Raw genomic sequence first — 21338 nt, forward strand, 5'->3', positions numbered from 1 at the left:
GAGTATATGTTTATCATACTATATATTAAAATATTAAAAAGGAAAAATCTATACATGGTTGTTTGAATATATTATATAATCTAATAATTTAGTATAAACTAATAAAAAGTATATACTATATAAGTTTTTAGAGGGATATGTATTTATATATCATACTATTGAAAAAAAGACGTCGGAAAAATACGTCAAAAAAAATAATATACGCTGGAATATTCAAACAAGAACTGTCGGAAATTTCAAACAAGAACCACTGGAAAATTAAAGGATTTGAATGTTTATTTTGATTAGAGAGAAATATGGGAAGATTTGTTTTTATTATAAAAATGAAATGATAGTGGCTCATGAGATATTAATGTTTGAAAATCTAAATATATCATATTTAATATAGGAAATTCAAATTTGGAAACATTTAATTGAAAATAAAATATAAACATTTAAATAAAACACAAATCTTATTAAATATAAAAGCAATAAATAATGACAATCTTGGTATTAATAAAAAAATAAAAATTAATACCGCAATCTAAATATATATAATATCAAAACACAACCCATATGTGAAAAATAGCTTTCAAAAGGACACCGAAGACAAAATTTTCTTAGTACTAGAAGGGATCGGCATGATACAGAGGCCATGCTCAATCAGCAGAGGGATTAGTAAATGGATAGAGGTGGAAGAGTCTAAAGACTGATCCAGGGTGGAAAAGTTTGAGGCGGGGGCGAAGAATGGGGATAAGGGCCGGAGACAAAGCTAAGTCGAAGCTAGGGAGAGAGAATGGCTTTGCCACAAAAAAAAAAAAAAAAAAAAAAAAAAAAAATTAATCTGCTGTGTCACGTTGTGAATTACAGAAAAGACAACTGGGAAAGAACGAGAAAGTGGTAGAATTGGTCTTTTTCTCTTTTTTTTTTTTTTTTTAATAGGATGCTTCAACAGTTACATTAGAGCAAAGTTTAAAAGTAAAAGACTGTTCGTTCTTCCCCTAGCCAAACAAAAAACATATTGTTAACTAACCAAATGAACTGTAGAGAAAACATAAGCCACAAATTTTGAAGGAACCGACTCTGAAAATTCTGTAACAACGACTCAAAAATAATCTTAAAAAACTAAAAGCACTATCATCTCCTTTCTCCTTTCTCCTTTGTACACCAGGGGGATTGCATGCTCTCTTTGCAATGCGTCCCATCAGAGATTGAGGAAACAGAAGAAGCCCTGTTCTGAGAGCTATAAATTAAATCTATATTATCTGCAAATTTCTCCTCAATCGTGTGATTCCTCATCTCCGCCACTATGTATCAACTGATACATAAATCAAGGAAAATTAAATTAAAGACGAAAAACACTATATTTAGAGATACAGCTGGGTTGGTGAAAAATGGATGTTACTTACTAGGGAGCCAACTCTCTCAAATGCTTCCATTACTTTTGGATCTTCCTCGTCTTCATAACCCACTTGCAGTATTTTTGGTCCATTGATAGACCAGAACGCTCTTCGGCCCGCCTCCTGATAGGATGGACCAATAGAACAATGATACTTTTGAGCTAAGAAACATCAATCTTTTAAGCTTTTGGCAGTAAGATGACAAAAACAAAATGAAGCACTCAAAACATGAGAAAGTTACTCATCTTTCTAATTTATTTATGGACTACTAAGTGAAATTTTTTTGTTCCAACTTTAACGACCATTTAACATTACCCTAAAATGAAAAATGACCATTTAAAACTATCTTCTAAACTTTAGGGATTAAAGTGTTGGTTTTAGAATTTTCAAAAATACTTTTTTTGGTTATTTTTGCAGAAGGTGGATGTTGTTTTGCGGGCAAGGATGTTTATGGCTTCTGGATTTTTGTTCATCCTAATGATTCTTCGATGGGTTGTCAATTCCTTTGTTATTGGAGCTCCTCCGCATTTTTAATATAGCTTCTTCCCAACCACTTTGGAAAATTTTGTTTTGTTTTTGTTCTATCATTTTAGTTGATTTGTGGCCTTTTATCAGCATGCTTTTTGGGTTTTTGGTCAGTTTTCCATATATCTGAGTGGGAGTTCATGTAACTATTCATACAATCAGTAAGAAAACTTCTTCCTAGTTTAAAAAAAAAAAAAGGAAGAAGAAGCAGGCGTTTAAAATGTGATTCTTTGATTTATTCGAGAAAGGAGTCTAGAGAAAAGGTCCCTCAACTACTCAGGCAGCTGTTCTTCGAGAAGGATCTTTTATTAGACTTCACATTTTGTCAAGTTATAAAAAATTTGTTGTTTCAACGGTTGATTTTGGTGGGTTGGGCTTGGATGTTGTTTTTGTTCTTTGTGGAGTTCTTAGGGGATGTCCAATACTCTCCTCCTAAAGAAGGAAGGTTATTGGATTTTTCCGTCCTAACTTTTCACAACTTCAATGAAAAAAAGTTTTGTTCCCTTGAGAAAAATAAATAAACAAATAATCAAAAGTTTAAGAGCAATGGGATTTCATCAAATTCAAATCGAGATTTAATTATCTCTTTGACCTGCAATGTGATCATGTATATAGCCTCCAACACTTGAACTCGAATTTCAGGATCACCAGTTTGCTCGCGCTCAATTGAGAGTGCAGATCCAAGCTCAAGTGGCATTTTTGATGTATCCTCCTCCTTATAAACCTGCACACAAAAAATGTTACAGTATAAATGTAAAAGCAACCATGAAAGTAAACCACTCCCACCTCACACAACTATTGTCTAAGCAACAAATCTATTAAATTTTGAGGATCAAGAAAGAAGCACATAAAAAATATTACCTTGCTCCCAGCAACAGGAAGAAGTAAAGCTGGCCAAAGGAATTCAGATATCAAGAGTAAATTTTGTAGTTGACCTTCTGCTTCAAAGCAACAATTTCGGAGAGTTCCAAATACCTTAAACAAGCAAGCAACATGGAAACATGAGCCTGGTGATCCAACTTTAGGTAGTAAAGTTTTATTATATTAAAGATGTACTTCAGTTCACGTATAAAGAGTTGTGGATTGATCAATACAGATATAGTCATGCTGACCATTGCAACTGGACTGGAATAAGTAAACTGCCGAACCACAGTCCTCGCTCGACGCTCAGTTTCCCAAATTGAAAAACTCAAAGTAATGGGGTACAAAACGTATATATTGTAAAATATTTAACCTAGTTTACAAGCAAATAATCCTCATGAAAAGAGTCAGTCATGTAGGATAATCCCAAATTGTATCAAGTACCGACAACAAGAGCCAAAAAATACAAGGGAATTGTACCGAGATTATTCAAGGAACAGAGATGCTTCTTCCAAGCCAAGTTCAATATAAATTACGCACCACATCGTCTATGCACTCTCATTGTCCTCACAACTATCAAACTACTCTCTCCTCGTAGGCACTCTTACAAACACTAAACTACACGGCTTCACTATATACTAACCCATATATATATCTACATATATATTCAACACAGACTTTGATCAAGGTGATGGGATTGAGACTCTCACTTGCAATACTCCATTAGCAAATGAAATCATTAGATATGCCATGATTCAATTCAACTATGAACTAACAAGACATTATGGGACAATAACAAATATTATTTCCTTCAATTGAGCCATGGGGAGGCTTACACTAATAACTTTTTTTTCCTGATAAGAAACATGTATTTCATTGATGATATGAAATATACAAAAGCCTCAAGGGCAGTATTAGAAAAAGGCCTCCCAATTGGAGACTAGTTCATTGAGAGAGTAGCTATTGAAAGGGGAATAAAAGCATTTACACTATCCAAAAGCTAACACTATAACTCTATCAAAAAAGACATAAGAAGGGAGAGATGTGCCATTGAAGATCCTATTTGTTCCTTTCAATCCAAATGCTCCATAGGAAAGCCCGAACCATGTGGGTCCATAGAATTCCTCCCTGTTTCTTGAAAGGATGACCCATCTAGAGCAGGATAAGGAAGATGTTGGGATTGTTTTTTTTTTCTTTTTGATGAAAAGTCAAGCTTTCATTGAGAAAAATGAAAGAATACAAAGGGACATACAAAAAAACAGCCCACAGAAAAGGGGTCAAACTAAAAGAATGGGCTCCAATGGAAGATGTTGGGATTGTTGTGCAGAGTTGTTTGCCGACCAAAGATCGAGAGCAATTTTTCCCAAAAACCAGAGGCATAATCGCAAAAAATGAAATGGTGGCCCTTTGTTTCTGCCTCCTTAAGACAAAGATGGCAGCAGCTTGGAGAGGGAGTGATATGCGGCATTCTTTTTTGCAACCTATCTTGAGTGTTAATGGCATTGTGGCTAAGTTCCCAGCAGAAGAATTTGATCTTTCTGGAAAATTTATCCTTCCAATTCCTGTTGAAAAGAGGGAAGGATTGATGCTTGTATGGTGAGATCATGTTGGCAAAGACAGATTTGATAGTGAAGCTTTTGGAGGTATCTAGGGGCCAAGTACACCTATCTCGAGATGATAGCCCTAAACGAGAACATAAATAGAAGTTTCTTGATCACCTCAAGGCATCGGCGCATCGCCTTGTTCAAGCAAGGCCCCGCTTTAATAAATAAAATAATATATATAATACAAATTTATGGTAAATATAAATTACCATTTTTTTTTAATTTGATAACTGGGAGTCGTTGCTCTCCATACCCAAGGGCACTCATGCCTGGCACAAGGCTCGGACCCGGGAGACATCAAGGATATTTTGGCATTAAGTTCACTGGAAGGTTCAAACTTGAGACCTCTAAGCCGTATGACCAAGAGACCCCAACTAAATTACCAATTAACTATATAAGTAGTTGAAACAAAAAAACAAATCAATTAGGGAAAATTAAGCTTTTAGTCTTTCAATTTAAGTTTGGTTTCTGTAACTATATTCGGTTTACATATCAACCTCGAAATGTAGGGACCAAAGGCTAAAAACACAGGAACCGTGAATATAATTTATCCAAAATACAAACTGAACCACATATTATCCAATGATGATAATAACAAATAAATAAGAAATGAATAAGAAAAAGTGAATACCTAATTTGGCATCTCCAATGCATGTCTAAAGGAATATGGCATAATCGGATATTACTCTTCTAATAAATTCTAGCCCATTCGAAATTTGTGCTTCCTAGGCCATCAAAGGATCTTTTTTTTTCTTAACAATAAACCTGGGATTTTATTACTCACAAGAAAGAACAACCTAGGGAAGGGGATGAGATGGCCCCCTCCCAAAGAACTAATACAAGAAGTCCTTCCAATTATGAAGGATCGTAGAAGAGAGTAAGTATAAAAGAATTTGTTATAAGTGTAGCACCACCTAGAAGCTGTGAGCAGTACAATGCTCCAAAAAGAAGGTAAAGTAAAAATAATGTTCCCCAAGGATCTGCGAATCTTTCTAGCCATAAGTTCTAAAATCTAAAGTAAAGCTATCGTTGTGGGTTTCCAAAGAAGTTTAGAGCGATTTTTAAGAAGGCCATTCACTAGACCTTCTATCAGCCAGTCATCAATTTTCTTGTGGAGACAAACATTTAAGTCGAAGATATTGAAAAGAAGAGACCAGCATCTATGGGCAAAAGGCCAGTAGAGGAAGAGATGATCCAAAGATTCTTCATCTGCCAAGCACATTTGACACATCGAGGGGAGAGCGCCCAGTTTTGAGTCTTGACATTTCCTCCAAATTTTCCCTTGGGTATTTAGACCTCTGTGAGCGACCAACCAGAGAAAGATCTTGATCTTTTTGGGGTAGTTAAACTTCAAAATAACTTCAAGAAGAGAGGAATGGATCACTTTGATTGGCCTGAACATGATTTGGTGGTGAAAGAGGCAGACCTATCCAAAGGCCAAAGCACTTTATCCTTTCAAAACCCCCAGCTGGACAGAGTCAATCTTATTAATCAGGCCCAAACAATTATCAAATTCCCTGTTGGAAAGGCCCCTTATAAAGCCAAGGTCCGATCTTTCTGATCCTCATTCCAACCGTCTTTCAAGGTAGCATCTTTTCTATTTGAAATGCTGTAGGGATCAGGGAAGGAAGCCTCAAGGGTTGAGTCCCCAATTCATGTCCATCCCATTTATCTTTACAAATCGTATCCGATGGCCATCATTTGCTTTGAATGAGATGAAGTTGAGAAAAAAGCTCGTATTCTTGGCTATGTGAAACCAGGGCCTTCTTTTTGTCGCACACTTTGGGTGGGTGCTTAGTTGTCCAACCTTGTGGATCTGTCCCATGGAGTGTTACAATGTTTTTTAAAGCTCAAGGCGCACTAAAGCACAACAATCCTCCGGAGCTTAACCGCAAGGTGCAAGAAAATGCGGGCTTTTTTTCGCGAGACACACTATATATAAAAATACATAAAAGTATATATATACACGAACATATATGAAACTAAAAGAGTTATAACAGATAATATGATATAATATAACATATAAAAGCCAAATAAGATTCAAACACTATAAGTCTTTTAACATAAACAATCAATGCTCCACAAACAATCCTAAAATAGAGAATAGAAGAAGAAATAACATAGAGAGAGATTGCAGATTGCTTGGCCCTTGGGTAGCTGTTGTGGAGAAATCCTAGAGAAAGAGATTGTATATTGCTACATAAACTATCACGGGTAGCTCATTGGTCCAAATGGGCTAGAGCCCATGATGGCCACCTACCTTAGGAATTAATTCCTATGTATTCCCTGAAAGCAAATGTTTTAGGATTAGACCGTTTCCCCCTAAGATTAGTCGAGGTGCGTGCAAGCTGGCCTGAAAAAACGGATATAAAAAAACATTGTTGAAAATGAATAATAGAAGAGATAGAATAGCGATCACAGGAAAGAAAGAGATTTTCTCTGTGTGTGAAGGAATAGAAGTTCATAGAATAGGAAAGGACGTGAATCTTGATATGTAAGTGGAGGGAAAAAATTGAAATATCATGGGTGGGTGGAAAAACTTGAGAAATAAATGAAGATTTTGGGATTTAGGCCCATTATACAGCCGTCAGCTTTCAAATCAAAAATAAAAAAATATAAATAGTTAAAAAAATCCTAAATGCAAGGGTTTCTGCATTTACAGTTTTTCATTATTATTATTATTATTTATCTTTTTGAAGCCATAGCACATGGCTTTGCTCCGGTGCTTCTGAGGGAGGCACACACTTAAAGCATCTTCATAATTTCACCTCGCCTTTTCAAGGCGAGGCGCCACTATTGCGCCCAGCACCTAGGCACGCACCTCTAGGCTCTGGGCATTTTCCAAAGCACCAGTCCCATAGATGCTTTAAGTGATTCTGCACCATAGTGCTTGTTTCTCTTGTGTAAAATGCCATAACCATTTAAGGAGAAGGGCATTGTTCCTCTGTTTAAAAGACTCAATGCCCAGACCTCCCAAAGTTAGGGGCAGGGACACTCCCACTTGACCAAGTGAACGCAATGGTGTTGAACTTGGTTTTCTTCCTTCCTCCCAAAAAAAAAAAAAATCTCTAACAGCTTGTCCATCTCTCTAATAATCCCACTGGAGCTTTAAGAAGGGAGAGATGGTATCGGGGCAAACTGCTGAGGACCGATTGGGACATGGAGAGGCATCCCCCTTTGAATAAAAGGAGGTTTTACCAACTGGCCAATTTAGCTCTAGACTTCTACCATGGGTTCCCAGAAGCCGCTTGATTTTGGGTTCCTCCTACGGGAATCCCCAAGTAATAAATAGGGACGCTTTCGTGATTACACCCCAAATTGGTTGCTAGAGATTCTACCTCTGAATGTGTTGATCCCCACTTGAGAAGTTTTGGCAAGATTTAGGGACAGACCTGCACTGAAAAGAAAGAGGGAAATGATATTCCACCAATTTTCCAGATCCTCTTTCCCGTCTTGCAGAAGATGGGATCCTTGGTAGAGAAGAACAGAAAAACACCCAGCACAAAAGATTCTCAGTAGAAAGAACCAAAAATTACTCATGGTAAAAAACCCTAGTAGGAAGAACCAAAATACACTTTGTACAGGTCTTTGCACTAGTGAAATCAACCCACAATAAATAACTGAAATCCAAGAAATCCCAAGAAAAAATGAAAACTCAATAATCCCAGTTCTTTCAGAAAAAAAGAGCTATCAATTATGGGGAAAATTATGCTTCGATGACACAAGGTATTCTTTTCGCTGCATAAGATAATGTTGCAAAAAGAAATAAACATTTCCTCCTAGGAAACCTGCTCAGATGTAGGTCAGATAAGTTATCTAATTTTATTATATATTTATTTTTTAAGGTAATTATCTAGTTAGGCATTTATTGGGCCAATTAAATTGTTTCTGAACAAGAAAACAAAGCTTTGTGTGAGAAACATAATAGAATACAAAAGGCACAAAAAAAAAAAAAAAACAGTACAACAACAGGAGTGGAGCCCGAACTAACTATACAAAAAATGGCACCAATCTAGAAAAGATTAGGCCAAGCGAATAGTTACAAAAACCTTAGAAACCGACACCCAAAGAGTAGCATTAAACCTAACAAGAGACTCAACCTCTTTTCAAGATCTCTCAACCCCTCTAAAAATTTTGTTGTTCCTCTCGACAAATTCCCCAGAAAATAGCAAAAATCACCACCAAAGGATCTGCTCTTTATCACAAAATGGTGAATAATTACAAAAATCCTTGGACCAATTTTATTTTTGTACATTATTTTCCCACTAGTCTATTTTTGGGCTTATAAACACCTGGTTGCATTAGTTTGTAGACCAATTTTGTCAATCAATTCAAATTATAATCAATTCAAAATATTCTCATTTAGTTTATGCAATTCTTACGGTGTAATTTGCTTCCATAATTGTGATCATAAGACTACGTTGCTTTCATAGCAGTCTCAAACTCCTTTCATAGCAGTCACTGATCAAAGAAAAAGTAGGCTACGTTGGACTTACCCCCTTCTTCCGTAGTTGACTAGTTGAATCACACTGCCTAATTATCTGCTTCAAAAGTCCCCGCTTAGGATCAAGTAAAAGCTTCCTTCCAGATTCCTGCTTTGATATGTTTACAAGTATGGAAGCAACATGCTCAAAGGGATCATCTAGAAGGGAATCAATTTAAAACGTTAGATGAACAATGAAAACTCTATAGCTAATGTCCAAATTTCATAAATTCAAAGATAGGACTCAATGTTGTGTATTGTGTTCTAGCATCTATGTAGCATCAATGTTTGTAGGGATTAGGTTAAGGCTATTGTGGCATCACAATCTTTTTCTAAAAAGGCCAAAGAACTTATACCAGTGCAGCGCAGCAAAAACTAAGTAGGTAAAACCACACATGAAAAGATCTTAGAAGAACAAAGCTACTAAAAACTTGCAATCCCAAGTATTTAAAAATTAAATTATAGAATATGGAGTCCAAGATTCTGGAAAAGTAACATATCCTTCAAAGCAAACTGAAGTAGAGAAGAAGCAAAACATACATGTGGGTTCACTTGAAGATCTACAAAATGATCTAACAATCTTCATAACATAGAGACCTTGCATCTTGTCATCTCCAGTCTATGAAGTAGAATCAATAACCATAACAATTATTTTCTTATTTCGTAAAGATTATAAAGGTCTAATCTAATTTTGAATGCCTAATGGAATGTTTAAAATAGAAGCTTTCCAACTATCTCATACAAATTTCAATAAAAATAGCTCATCTACACATCAACCAAAGACAACGCCACTGTAACAATGTATAGGCACACCTGAAGTAACGAAGCAATACCAGCATCCAACTGAGTTAGATTAACCAGAAGCATTAACAGCAACTGGCTAATGCTGGAGTCAACATTATACAAAAGATCCAAAGCTGCTGCAACTAGCCCCAAGTCTATCATCTTTGCAGCTAGATCAGAATTTTGTGAAAGATTTACAAGAGCTTCTGCTGCACGTTCTGCCACATCCTAATATGATAGAAAAAATATATCATCAAAATTATTCATGTTCAATGATTCACATTTGCCAAATATCTTGAATTATACTAGCAGAGGATCGCCTGGTTCCTTAAATTGTTTATATCCAAATAGGTCTTGTGATACATGGCAGCCCATCGTAAGACTTGAAACCCACCTTCCTAATGATTCAAATGAAATAGATGAAATATGGACGATAAATTGCTGTAAAGTGAAGCACGAGTTATATTTAAATCCTAATTAACAGCAACCATATGACACATTTTGCCTGCCTTTCAAATAATAAGCCAGCTCAACACTTTGTAACGTTAACAGGAAGTCAGGAAGAGTGATTGAGATTTATTATGACTGCATTATCATAAAAACTCTCTAAGATGTTCCGTTGTTTTTTTATATTCACATTCAGGACAAATGAAAATTTTCAAATTAAAACTCTTCCGTCCTATATGATATAATTAATAATGCATACAGAGTTGATCACCTTATATCCATAAAGAAGAAGATAGATTAAAGAGCACCTTTTGTTCTCTCAAGAGTCGAGCTAATGATGGTAGAAGGACCTTCGGGTGCTTGGCAAGAGACTGCAACCCATCCTCAGACCCAGTTAAACCTTGAACAATATCAATGGCCGCTTTCCTCACCTATACAGCATAAAAATGGTAGGCCGTCACAAAAAAAAAAAAAAATTCTAAAACCTAGTTAGTTACAGGCAAACTAAATTAGCAAGACGCCGCACAGAGAACTTCCAATATTTAACTTCAGTTTTAACTTTAAGTCACCACATCATGCAAAAAAATAAATAAATAAATAAATAAAGGCCGTTCAAAGGGATCAAAACGTGCAACCATGTACTCCGAGCAAATAAAACAGAGCGAATGAATGTGAACTTATGTAACAAAATGTTGGATTGGGCTTAAATCTGTCCGTTTCGTAAGATACATAGAACTGTATGCTCCATTGCGCCAACAAATCTATGAAAAAAGAAACTCTTTTTCTTCACGCTAACAACAAATGATAGTTGAGGCCTAAAGGGACTTACTTGAGGCGAGGGCGAAGATAGAAAGTGTAGCAATTCTTCCAGTTCAGTCGCCATATTCTCTCTCTGAAGCTCAGGCAGCGCGTCTCCGGTCTCTAATTAGTAAACCACTTGCTGTTGCTGGGTGGAATTGGGGAATTGCCCCCTTTCAAAACACAAAACGGCGTGTTTGGAGGTTTTATTATTATTTTTTTCTCTCTCTCTCTCTCGTAGATGGGAAATGATTTCAAATTTACGGATTTTAAACGATGGAAATTATTTCGAATTCGATTAATTCATTCTAAATCATTGAAATTTTTTTTTTTTTTTCCGGAACGACATGGACTTAATAGCCCAAAAAAATAAACAAACTAGAAAGAAATAAGACGAGGCATGGAGACCGCTACGATGTCTGCCCAGGTGAAGAATGCCTTTAGGGGGCTGTTCACACAGATGGAACCAATCCGCACTGTGATTTGCTTCTCTATAGATATGTTGAATTGACACCGTCCAATCCCTTTCCATCAACTGTGCGATTTTTTTACAACAACGGCCTGAGTAGAGTGGACTGTGTACTATTCCTTACTAAATTACAGGCGACTTCTGATTCAGATTCAATAACAAGCATTCTGCACTCAGGCTCCAAGCCAATTTTAGACCAGGTAGGATAACCCATAATTCTGCTACAATTGACGTCGTGTAGCCCAGGTTTTGCTGAAAGGCCTTTATCCAATTTCCATCAGAATTCCTAATTAAGCCTCTAACTCCTACCCTTCCCAGGTTGCCATGCGCTGACCCATCTATGTTAAGCTTCCATAAATTAATTTGTAGTGGCTTCCAACTAATATCGGCCCAGCATCGATTTGCTTTGCTTGAGAGAGGTGCTACCAACTTCCAAGACTTGATAAAGCTATCCACAGTTCTTCGAATTATTATGACTGAGTCCACTGCCCTACAGAAAGTTGGGTCGAAAATAGCTTTGTTTCTCCAGGACCACAAGAGCCAACAACCAGTCGCAAAAAGGGGTGGTCAATGCAAATATGGTGGATTGATTAATGCCAACCATTGCTGCAATCACAAGAAAAGAAATTATTAGTAAAATTTGGAGGAATTAAATTGGTCCAAATTTGTCTTGCTATCTTGCAATCTCGAAGCACATGTATTATTGATTTCGTGTATTGGGGATAGAGAGAGCAATTATCTGTTGAGCTAATATGTTTCCTAAACCTTTCTTGGTTCGTCAACAATCTTTCATGAGCCACTAGCCAAAGAAAAATACAGACTCTATTCGGCCCTTCCCATTTCCAAATAACTTTCTACAGTTGCAATTCAAGGGATAAAGATCTTAATGATAGTAAACTCGCATAGGTAACTGAAACAGAGTAATCCCCATTTTTGGATCCAATCCCATTTCCAAATGGCTAGCAGTGCTGATTGATTAATTTTTCCAGCAAATGCTTCCAAATTCCATTCACCACTTTCTGTTATAAAGTCCCTCACAGGTCTCCTTAAGTCAGCCTCTAAAATATCTCTCATCCCTAATTCATACATGAGACTCTTCCCATTTATTCGACGATCCTGCCAAAATTTTACTCCACATCCATTACCGATGCCCCACCCCATCCACTATTTTATTTCATTCCATGCTCTAGCAACAGAAACCCACAACCAAGAGTCACCTTGCTTGACTTTAATCTTCCAATCTTCATCCCACCGACCTCTATATTTGTTTAATAAAAATCGAGCCCAAAGATCGTTTGGTCTTGCTAAAATTCCTCATGCAATTTTCCCAATGAGGGCCGTATTGAACTCTTTGAACTTAAATAATCCTAATCCTCCTTCCTTTTTAGGCCTAGTAATCCTTGCCCAATTGATCAAATGGATTCTAGATCTAGAATTGGTATGACCTTAAAGGAAATGTCTACATAGTTGATCTAATTTGTTGCCCACTGCAACTGGAAAGCAAAAAATATGCATCGAATATGTTGGAATAGCCTGTAGGACAGATTGGACTAGGGTTTCCCTTCCAGCAAGAGATAAGGAAGTCGCTGACCATTTGTTAAGCCTCATATATACTTTGTTTATTATTCCCTGCAAATAAGAGCTACGAAACCAACCATGGATTATTGGAATCCCTAAGTATCTCCCAATATTCGAGGTTATTTTAAACCCACCAAAGTTTGCTATCGATCGTTGGCATTCAGGCAACACCTTTCTTGAGAAATATATTACTGTTTTGGTGTTAGTAACTTTTTGTCGAGAGGCACCACAAAACTTCTCCAATATTGAACTAACTTCTCCCATTCAATCTAGGGGTGGCTTCTGCAAATAGCAGAATGTCATCTGCAAACATTAAATGTGATATTGTCAGCCCATGATATCTATTCTTATAGGCTTCCATTTGCCCCTCCTATCGAGTCAGTTATGTAGTGGAATAAACGTTCCAAGCATAGAACGAAGAGATAAGGAGACAAGGGCATCCTTGGCGAACACCCCGTTTCATTTCGAATAATATTGTCGGCTCCCCATTCTAAAGAATTTGTAAGGTAGCCGAAGAAACACAATCCATAATTACATTTTTTAGATTACTTGGTAGCCCTAACATGCAAGGGTTTTTTTCTAAAAAGTCCCATGACAATCTATCATAAGCTTTCTCCAAATCCACTTTTAACCATCATAAATTTCTAATCTATCCTAGGAAATATTCTTCTTATATCGTATCTTAAGAAAATGTAAACACTTTTAATTAAATATGAAGGAAAAGGGTTCCTTTTTATGGTCAAATATGCCTTGATAGTCACATCTCTACAACAAAAAGTCAAACCTAACACCCCACCTTTCATAAAGGTACGCAAAATATATTCTTTCTCAATATAGATCGGACGATATACTAACTAGAGTGTCAAAGTGCTAACTCTATTTTGCAGGTCTCAAGTACTTTGGTGTGGTCAGTCTGAGCTACACAGATTCGAGTTTGATCATTTTCACGATCTAACATTTGGCGCTGTCAATGGGAACAACAAATTTACAAGTCATTCCCTACCATCGTTGAATTAAGAAAATGGCTCAAACTCGTTCCCAGATATCTCGCACTCCCACTTCGAGGGCACACACTAACATGCCCCATACTCATACCCGCCACACTTACTCACAACTGGTGGTACCTCTGTGGTTGCAAGTATGGGTCAACGACATGAGGGTGACCGACTTGAAGATCACTCCCTTGCTTGTGGTCCAATTGTCAATGGTCAGCTTGTTATGGGGCAACCTACTCCACTTGACCTGCCTCGGGACCAGAATCCAGCAAGTGACAAGAACAAGGATTAGCAGTTCCTTCCACACTTGGCATAGAGGAACCTCTCCCTCCTCCGATGCCTCTAGTTCGCAATTGGGGCAGTATCGAGGCCCGATCTGGGAGAAGTGTCGACCTACCAATATATCCCACCATTGTTGCTAATGTCATCGCTAAATTAACAGAGGTGAAAGCTCGATTGGAAGCTATTGAGAATAGAGGTAAGATGTCACCCTCCTCGGTCTCACAGGACCCTTGGAAGGCAAGGGCCCCCCCTCACACCTTACCTCGAGAGATGACCACCATCGGCGCGCGACTAGAGGAGTTCATATGAAAACTCCCCCACAAGAAATCTTCACCCGAGTGTGGAGATCCTTCCCGAGCCACATGAAGGTGATCGTCAGCATCTAGATCGGCCTCGTGATGAACAACGCCCAAACGTTCGACTCCCTAGGTTATATCAAGAAATTCCTGAGAACAGTCGCGATCTGCATGACCTAATCAATGATTGCTCTCACCGACATCGACGACAAGTAACAGCAGCAGGCAACCTGAGGCATACTCTCAAGAAAAGCTAGGAAGTCAATGATCATCGAGCTTCATCTTAAGGCGACCACGACATATGGTTTAAGATGGACCAACTCAGAGACAAGTTTGAAAAGAAAATTGAGGATTTGAAAAAATAGTATAAATGATAACTCTCCAAAAGAGAGTTATTTAAGGGTAAAGTTCATATAAATTAGCTAAACATAGTCTCCCTAGCACCCAATTTACACAGACATTGTGCAAAGACTAATATAATTCCATTATTTTCCTTTACTTTGTTGATTGTGTAGAAGTTAGAGAAAATGACCTAATTTTGGATATTTTGGTGCAGCATTGTTGATGCTACAACATCGAAATCTAAAGGAAGCAGAAAACGACAAATCTGGTAGTGACAAAACTTTACCCGAAGAATTACCACAGTAAACTGGAGAATCATTTGGAAGTTAGAGCTGGGGGCCCACTTTATCTGTTGTTGCCTTAAAAACCAGGTGGGAGCCTCCACACACACTTTTAGAGAATATTCACTTTACTCCCACTCAAGAAAGCTCCTAAGTTTGAAGAAGGACAAGGAGAAGAGAAGAACCCCCGAAGCTGTTGCAAATAGAGACCAGAGGACCAATTTGAAGCTGAAAACTTCAACTCCCTCTCCCTCTCTTTAGCTGCATTTTGTATTTCTTCGTAATTTGTCTCTTCTTTATTTTTATGGCCATGCGTAGCTAAACCCCATTGTGAGGGGAGGATGTTGTCAACTTTTTTTGGGCTATAGACTTTGTTACTGATTTTAATGATGAAGAATATTGAGTTGAAGTTGTTTTTAATTGTTATTTTCAACATGCTTGATCAACATGTTTGGATATCTTCTTATTAACTTTTGGGAAATTGTAATAGGATGTGCTTAGCTTCAACTCGTGCTAGATATACTTGAGTTAGATAGCATGTACTTACGAATAAGGCTCACCTAGTGAGGCTATAAACTGTGCTGATATGTTGTCGAGTTTGTCTAAAAACTTGAATAGAAGAAAATATGGGAAGTCTGGGAAGACTCCATGTTCATCATCATTAATGCTGTAGCATTGTTTACGTGCCACAAGAAGTCACATAGACTCTTCCCCCTTACTCTTTGAAACGCCAGTAGTTAATCATTTATTTGCGTGTTTTTGATAATCGATTTGGGTTTTGCAATCAGTTCTGACTTGTTTTTAATTAGAAAATCACTTATTGACTTAGCGTGTTTGAGTCCCATCACTTTCTTTTGTTTTACATATTTTGTTAATTTGTTAGTTTTCTTAAGCATTTGTTGAGGTGTTTAGCTATTAATCTCTGTGGAGACGACCTTTTTATTACTCGCTACAACAGTTGTGTATACTTGCACAATAGAACATAATTCGTACAAAAATCAGCCTTTAGATCCACTCTGAATAGTCGAGCAAGAGAAACCTCATTTTCATAAGCTATACTTGATGGTCCCATTCCTCCGAAGTTCAAGGCTCCAATTAGGGGTGCACAACAAAATCAACAAAACCCAAAAATCGAACCGAAATCGAACTAAATTTTTTATTTTTGTGGTTTTACAGTTCGGTTTGGTTAATAAAATTTAAAACTGAATATTTTGGTTCAGCTTCAGTTTCAAGAGTTAAAAACCGCTTAGAAAATCGAACCGCATATATATTATATAATATTCTTATTTTTTTATTTATATATATAATAATAATAATAATTAATTACTTAAAAGTTGATGAGACCCTTGTCCTTTCTCAACCTCATCATTGGGCTCAAAGCCCAAAGGTCGGCCTAAGCCCAGCCCAAGCTCGATCTAAGCTCAGCCCAAAGTCAATGTTTGACCGGCCCGGCCCAATCCAGTCCATCCATAAATTGGATTGGATATGGATATTTGTGTTTTTTAAATTGGGCTGACCCATGGGCCAGCTCGTTTGGGTCGTATTTGGATTGGCCCACTCACTGTCCTGAAGGCCCGATCCAATATAGTCCATATATAAATATATATTAATTATAAATATATAGTTAATTAGTATTTAGGATTATTCTTTTTGAAAGAACTTTGGACATGCACAGTGGAAGCTAAGGATCATAATACACTTAATAAAGCAATTTAACTAAAATAAGCATGTTGGAAAATATGATGAAAAATTAAAGAGGAAGTGATTAACTTTATACCTTTGAAGACCTTCACTATAACTTTTTTTCCTAACTCAATGGGACAACCAATGGTAGATCCGTGCTATCCTCGGGATGATGAACACGATTGTAGGAACAAATTTTGAGTGAAACCAAAGGGAAAACACTAATGGCTAGGACAAAACAATAGAAATTTGAGTGGAAAAATTCTGCACTTATGCGATGAAGCATTTGCCTTCTCCAAGTGATTTTCATCACCTATATAAAGACCAAATGCATGCTTCCACTTCAAACCCCACTAGCATGTAAAAGATAGGTGTCATTGCCTTGAAGAAACACTTCAAAAATCACTAGTTAGTGGGAAAATCCAACTTTGAAGTTGGATTAACTTGATTTTTTAAATAAAACTTTTATAAAACTATTTTTTTATAAAAACAAAAATTGAAATATCAATTTCCTATTAAAACAAAAACCAAGCCAAATTAATATCTCATATTAATTGGTCTTTAACACCTAAACTTGATTAATCACATTAATCAAATTACAACTCTTTTTCATGCTTTAAACTTATTTAAAACTAATTTAAATAAGTCATACTCTCCATAATAATTAATTCTCAATTAATTATTAAATTATATATTATATCTCATATAAAATACAATATTCCCCTAAAAAACCGAATTTGAACACTTCAAATTCTTGCTTCACCTAATTCATCAATTTTATCCTTTATGAGTTAGCATAGAGACCCGATGGACCTATAGATCATGGGCTCCAACGATTCAAGACTAACCGATCAAACTCTTTAACTTAGTTAATCAACATTTGTTAACTAACAGAACTGTCCACTATAGCCTGTAGATGCACTCCCCTCACTGTAGATATATTTGTGTCCATTCGATATAACCGTCATCAGTAAGTTGATCCTTCACAGGCCATTCGTAACCTCAGCTAGGTCAAAAACCGTTTTACCCCTAAGTTACATCTTTTCTCCTTAAGTACCACTATCCCTCTAATGAACAATTGATTTAGGATCAAATCACTAAATCCAATTCCTCTCGGGCCAGTGAGAGGATGGGACCCCTTGTTCAAGACCCGGGATTAGCCCTTAAGGGAACAACCTCTCTATTATCCCTAAATCGGGTAGGAATGAATTCCGTCTTGCTAATTCTATGTCCCCAGCTATCTACCCAGTCTTATCCCTGAAATGGGAGGCATATTGAGTAGCGCTGATGAGCTTACTCTCACCTATGCAGATCAGAGGAGAATCCTGAAAAAAAATAGGAGTTCATAGACGACTCAGGATTTAGATCAAGCTATCTAGGTCATTGATAAACGCAATTAATCAGTGTTATCCGTAAACAGTGTTAATACATAACAGTGATTATTTCAGGGTCAGTCTTATACAATGTCATTGTGTAGAACACCCCCGCTCACATGTTCCTACATGAACGAATCAGGATCACTTCGTTTATGACACCTTACAACATTTGTAACAATCATAAAGCGGGCCGTATTCAATAGTGTCTCTAGGAAAAAGTACTCAACTTGATCCATGTACTATAGACTGTTTAGACTATTTACTTGAACTTGATCCAGTTTATGTCTCCACATAAAGTCCAAGTACTCATTATAATAGCCAATGATTCGTAATTTATTGGATTTAAAGTTATTAAAAAAAAATTCACTTTCAATACTTGCCAGAATAACATCACATGTATTAATGTTCACTGTTTACAAACTACGAGTATTAGGACAAAATACCCGACAAACTCCCACTTGGACTAAAACTCCTAGTGGGTTGTAACATGGTTGAGTTAAGTGCAAGAAATGTAAATACAATAAACTAGGGTATCTCATACCCAATTTCTCCCACTTGCCCTATTTATTCTAATCGTAGTCCTGTTGCGCCTCAGCTTAACAGCTAGAGGGTAAGTGCAAGTGCACACTGTCACAAGTAATAATCTGGAAATATTCCAAGTTCGTCTCCACAGGGACTAGTTTTCTTTTAGAATTGATTTTGTAAATTGCTTGAATGAGCAATCGGGTTTGAGATAAAAATTGGTGAAATTGTTGGGAATACGAATTAAAAACACAAAGATTAAAAAGTCAACACCCTACTAAGATTTAGTTCTAACCTATAGTTTTAATGTACATCTTATGCACATTATTTTTAACCTATAGTTTTAATATGAATCTTATTCATATTAATTTTATTTGAATCTCATCCAAATAATTTTCTCTCATAATATATAGTTTTAATTTGTAATTAACTATATATTATAATGTATCAATATACATATAATCTCTTAAGAAATTTGAACAGTTCATATTCTTCCAAAAACTTGATCCTCGTTTTACCCGTTATGAGCTAGCAAGGGGACCTAATGGACCTATAGATCCGAAGCTCCAACGATACGAGATTAATTGGTCAAACTCATTGACCGAGTTAATCAACATTCGTTAACTACGGGTCAGTCCACTAAAGACCCACAGTTGCACTCTTCTCACTGCAGAATGTTTTCGTGTCCGTGGATATACGACCATAAATGACGAGTCAATCCTTCACGAGTGCTCGTAACTCAAGTTGGGTCAAATTACCGTTTTACCCCTGAGTTACATCTTTCTCCTTAAATACCACTGCTTCTCTAATGAACAGCCCGATTATGGTCCGACCAATAACCGGAAGTCCCTCTCGGGCCAATGAAAGAGTGGGGCCCCTTGTTCAAGTCCCGGAGTCAACATTTAAGAGAACACTCATCTACTCCCCTAAAGTCGGGGAGAAGTGAATTCCATCTTGTGAAGTTATGTTCCCAGCTCCCCACTCGGTCTCGTCCCCAAAATGGTAGGAATATTGAGTCGGCAACTCGGGCCACTCTCACCTATACAGATCAAAGGACGAGCCCTCACGGGCAGGAGTCCATAACTCACTCAGGATTGAGAATGAGTTGCCTGGTCATCCTAAGAAACAACAATTTATTAGTTAACGGTGTTATATCTAAAGATTGGCTATTTCGTGGTCCGGTCTTATACAAACTCATTGTATAGGATACCCCCACTCGCATGTCTTCACACGAACGACCTGGATCGAGTCGTCTGTAACCTTTACAGAGTGGGCAGTATCCATAGTGTTGCCAGGATAAGGTACCCAGCCTTATCCATATACTATAGACCCTTTAGGTTATTCACTTGACATTATCCAGTTGTATATCAGGGTATATCAAATATATACCTCGTATATCAGGGGTATATCAAATATATACTCAGTATATCAAATATATACCTAGTACATATACTGTCCCAGTTACACTAAAATAACATCGGATGTTTAGTTTATTGGATTTTGGACAATGCAATGCTATGAATTCAACAACAAATTTATTGAATAGAACTTTATTGAATATACATTTGTTTTTACACAAAATACAAACTACGAGTTTATGGCAACACACCCATCAGAATAGTCGTTGGGGGCCTTGGGGATAAATTTCAAGGACGATGCACAGGCTTTAGGAATAAATGGCAAGGTTGAACACCAAGTGTCCATAGAGAAGTATCGGGGTCTTGGGGATAAATGTCAAGAGCCGATACGACTCGAGGAGTTAGACTTGGAGGACTAACATGGGGTGGTGGTTATGAGCAACAGTTCAAGACCTTGGGGATAAATGGCAAGGTCGAACGCCAAGCTTCAGTAAGAGATGTCGGTACCTTGGGGATAAATGTCAATGGCCGATACGCCTCGAAGAGCTAGACTTGGAGTACTAACTCAGGGTTTAGTACGAGTGGAAGCTTGGGGGAGGGGTTAAAGGCTAGTGGGTCGTGGAAATCAAAATCACGAGAGTCCTAAAGTTTGGTTGACGTGTTGAAATGTCAATTTACTGTTAATAAATTCTTGATGCTTGTTTCTTTAATTATTGAGTATAATGTCCCTGTGATTGCGAGGATGTTATTTGGTGACTATTTGGTGAGGGCTACTTACGGAGTATGTTATATATTGACCCCCCCTCTACGTTGATTATTTCAGGTGTAAACAGGACCCTCGACCGTGGTGATGACGTGGATGAGGCTTGACCGAGGGGGGACCACTAGCTGCGTTTTGTTTAGGATAGCTGGATTGTGGTTTCATTGCTATTAGCGTTAGAGACTTGTTGCTAGTGGCGTACTAGGTTTTGGTTGATTCGTGGAACGTCCTTCCTTATTTCATACTTTTTGGGTGAATTGTTGTTTGTTTTGGTTATTCTTATTATTTGAACCTATGGTGTATTTTGGATTGTGGAAACGAATGACTGTGCTTTTCTTTATTTGGATTATTAGCCACTGAGGCAAATATGCGTTTCTAGGATTTGGTTGTGACAGAAACCCCACGGTCGTTCTTATAATAAGTTCTTCTTGTCTTTTGTTAGGGGGGAAGGCTGAACAGGGTAGGTGATAGCGTCACTCGATATTTCAGGTCGAAACTTCGGGGGCATTCTGCTTT

At 37.3% G+C, this 21338-nt stretch overlaps 1 protein-coding gene across 3 annotated transcripts; it reads right to left on the minus strand.

The window, feature by feature from the left end:
* Positions 1–877: 877 nt before the first annotated feature.
* LOC111023899 (uncharacterized) lies at positions 878–12331 on the minus strand. Of its 3 annotated transcripts, XM_022301398.2 has the most exons (9): positions 10912–12330; positions 10391–10513; positions 9666–9863; positions 9393–9471; positions 8866–9011; positions 2766–2879; positions 2497–2628; positions 1389–1502; positions 878–1297 (listed from the first exon to the last, which is right to left on the minus strand). In XM_022301398.2, the coding sequence occupies exons 1-9, from the start codon at positions 10963–10965 to the stop codon at positions 1259–1261; spliced, it is 999 nt and encodes a 332-aa protein (XP_022157090.1). In that variant the 5' UTR covers positions 10966–12330; the 3' UTR covers positions 878–1258. The 3 variants fall into 3 exon arrangements, with proteins under 3 accessions (XP_022157090.1, XP_087978991.1, XP_087978992.1); XM_088122865.1 differs by lacking the exon at positions 9393–9471 and having other exon boundaries at positions 9686–9863; positions 10912–12331; XM_088122866.1 differs by lacking the exon at positions 9393–9471 and having other exon boundaries at positions 8866–8961; positions 10912–12331.
* Positions 12332–21338: the final 9007 nt, after the last annotated feature.

This window comes from Momordica charantia, assembly GCF_013281855.1.
Source record: "Momordica charantia cultivar OHB3-1 chromosome 4 unlocalized genomic scaffold, Mcharantia_2.0 BLBB01000004.1, whole genome shotgun sequence".
Classification (NCBI taxonomy): domain Eukaryota; kingdom Viridiplantae; phylum Streptophyta; class Magnoliopsida; order Cucurbitales; family Cucurbitaceae; genus Momordica; species Momordica charantia.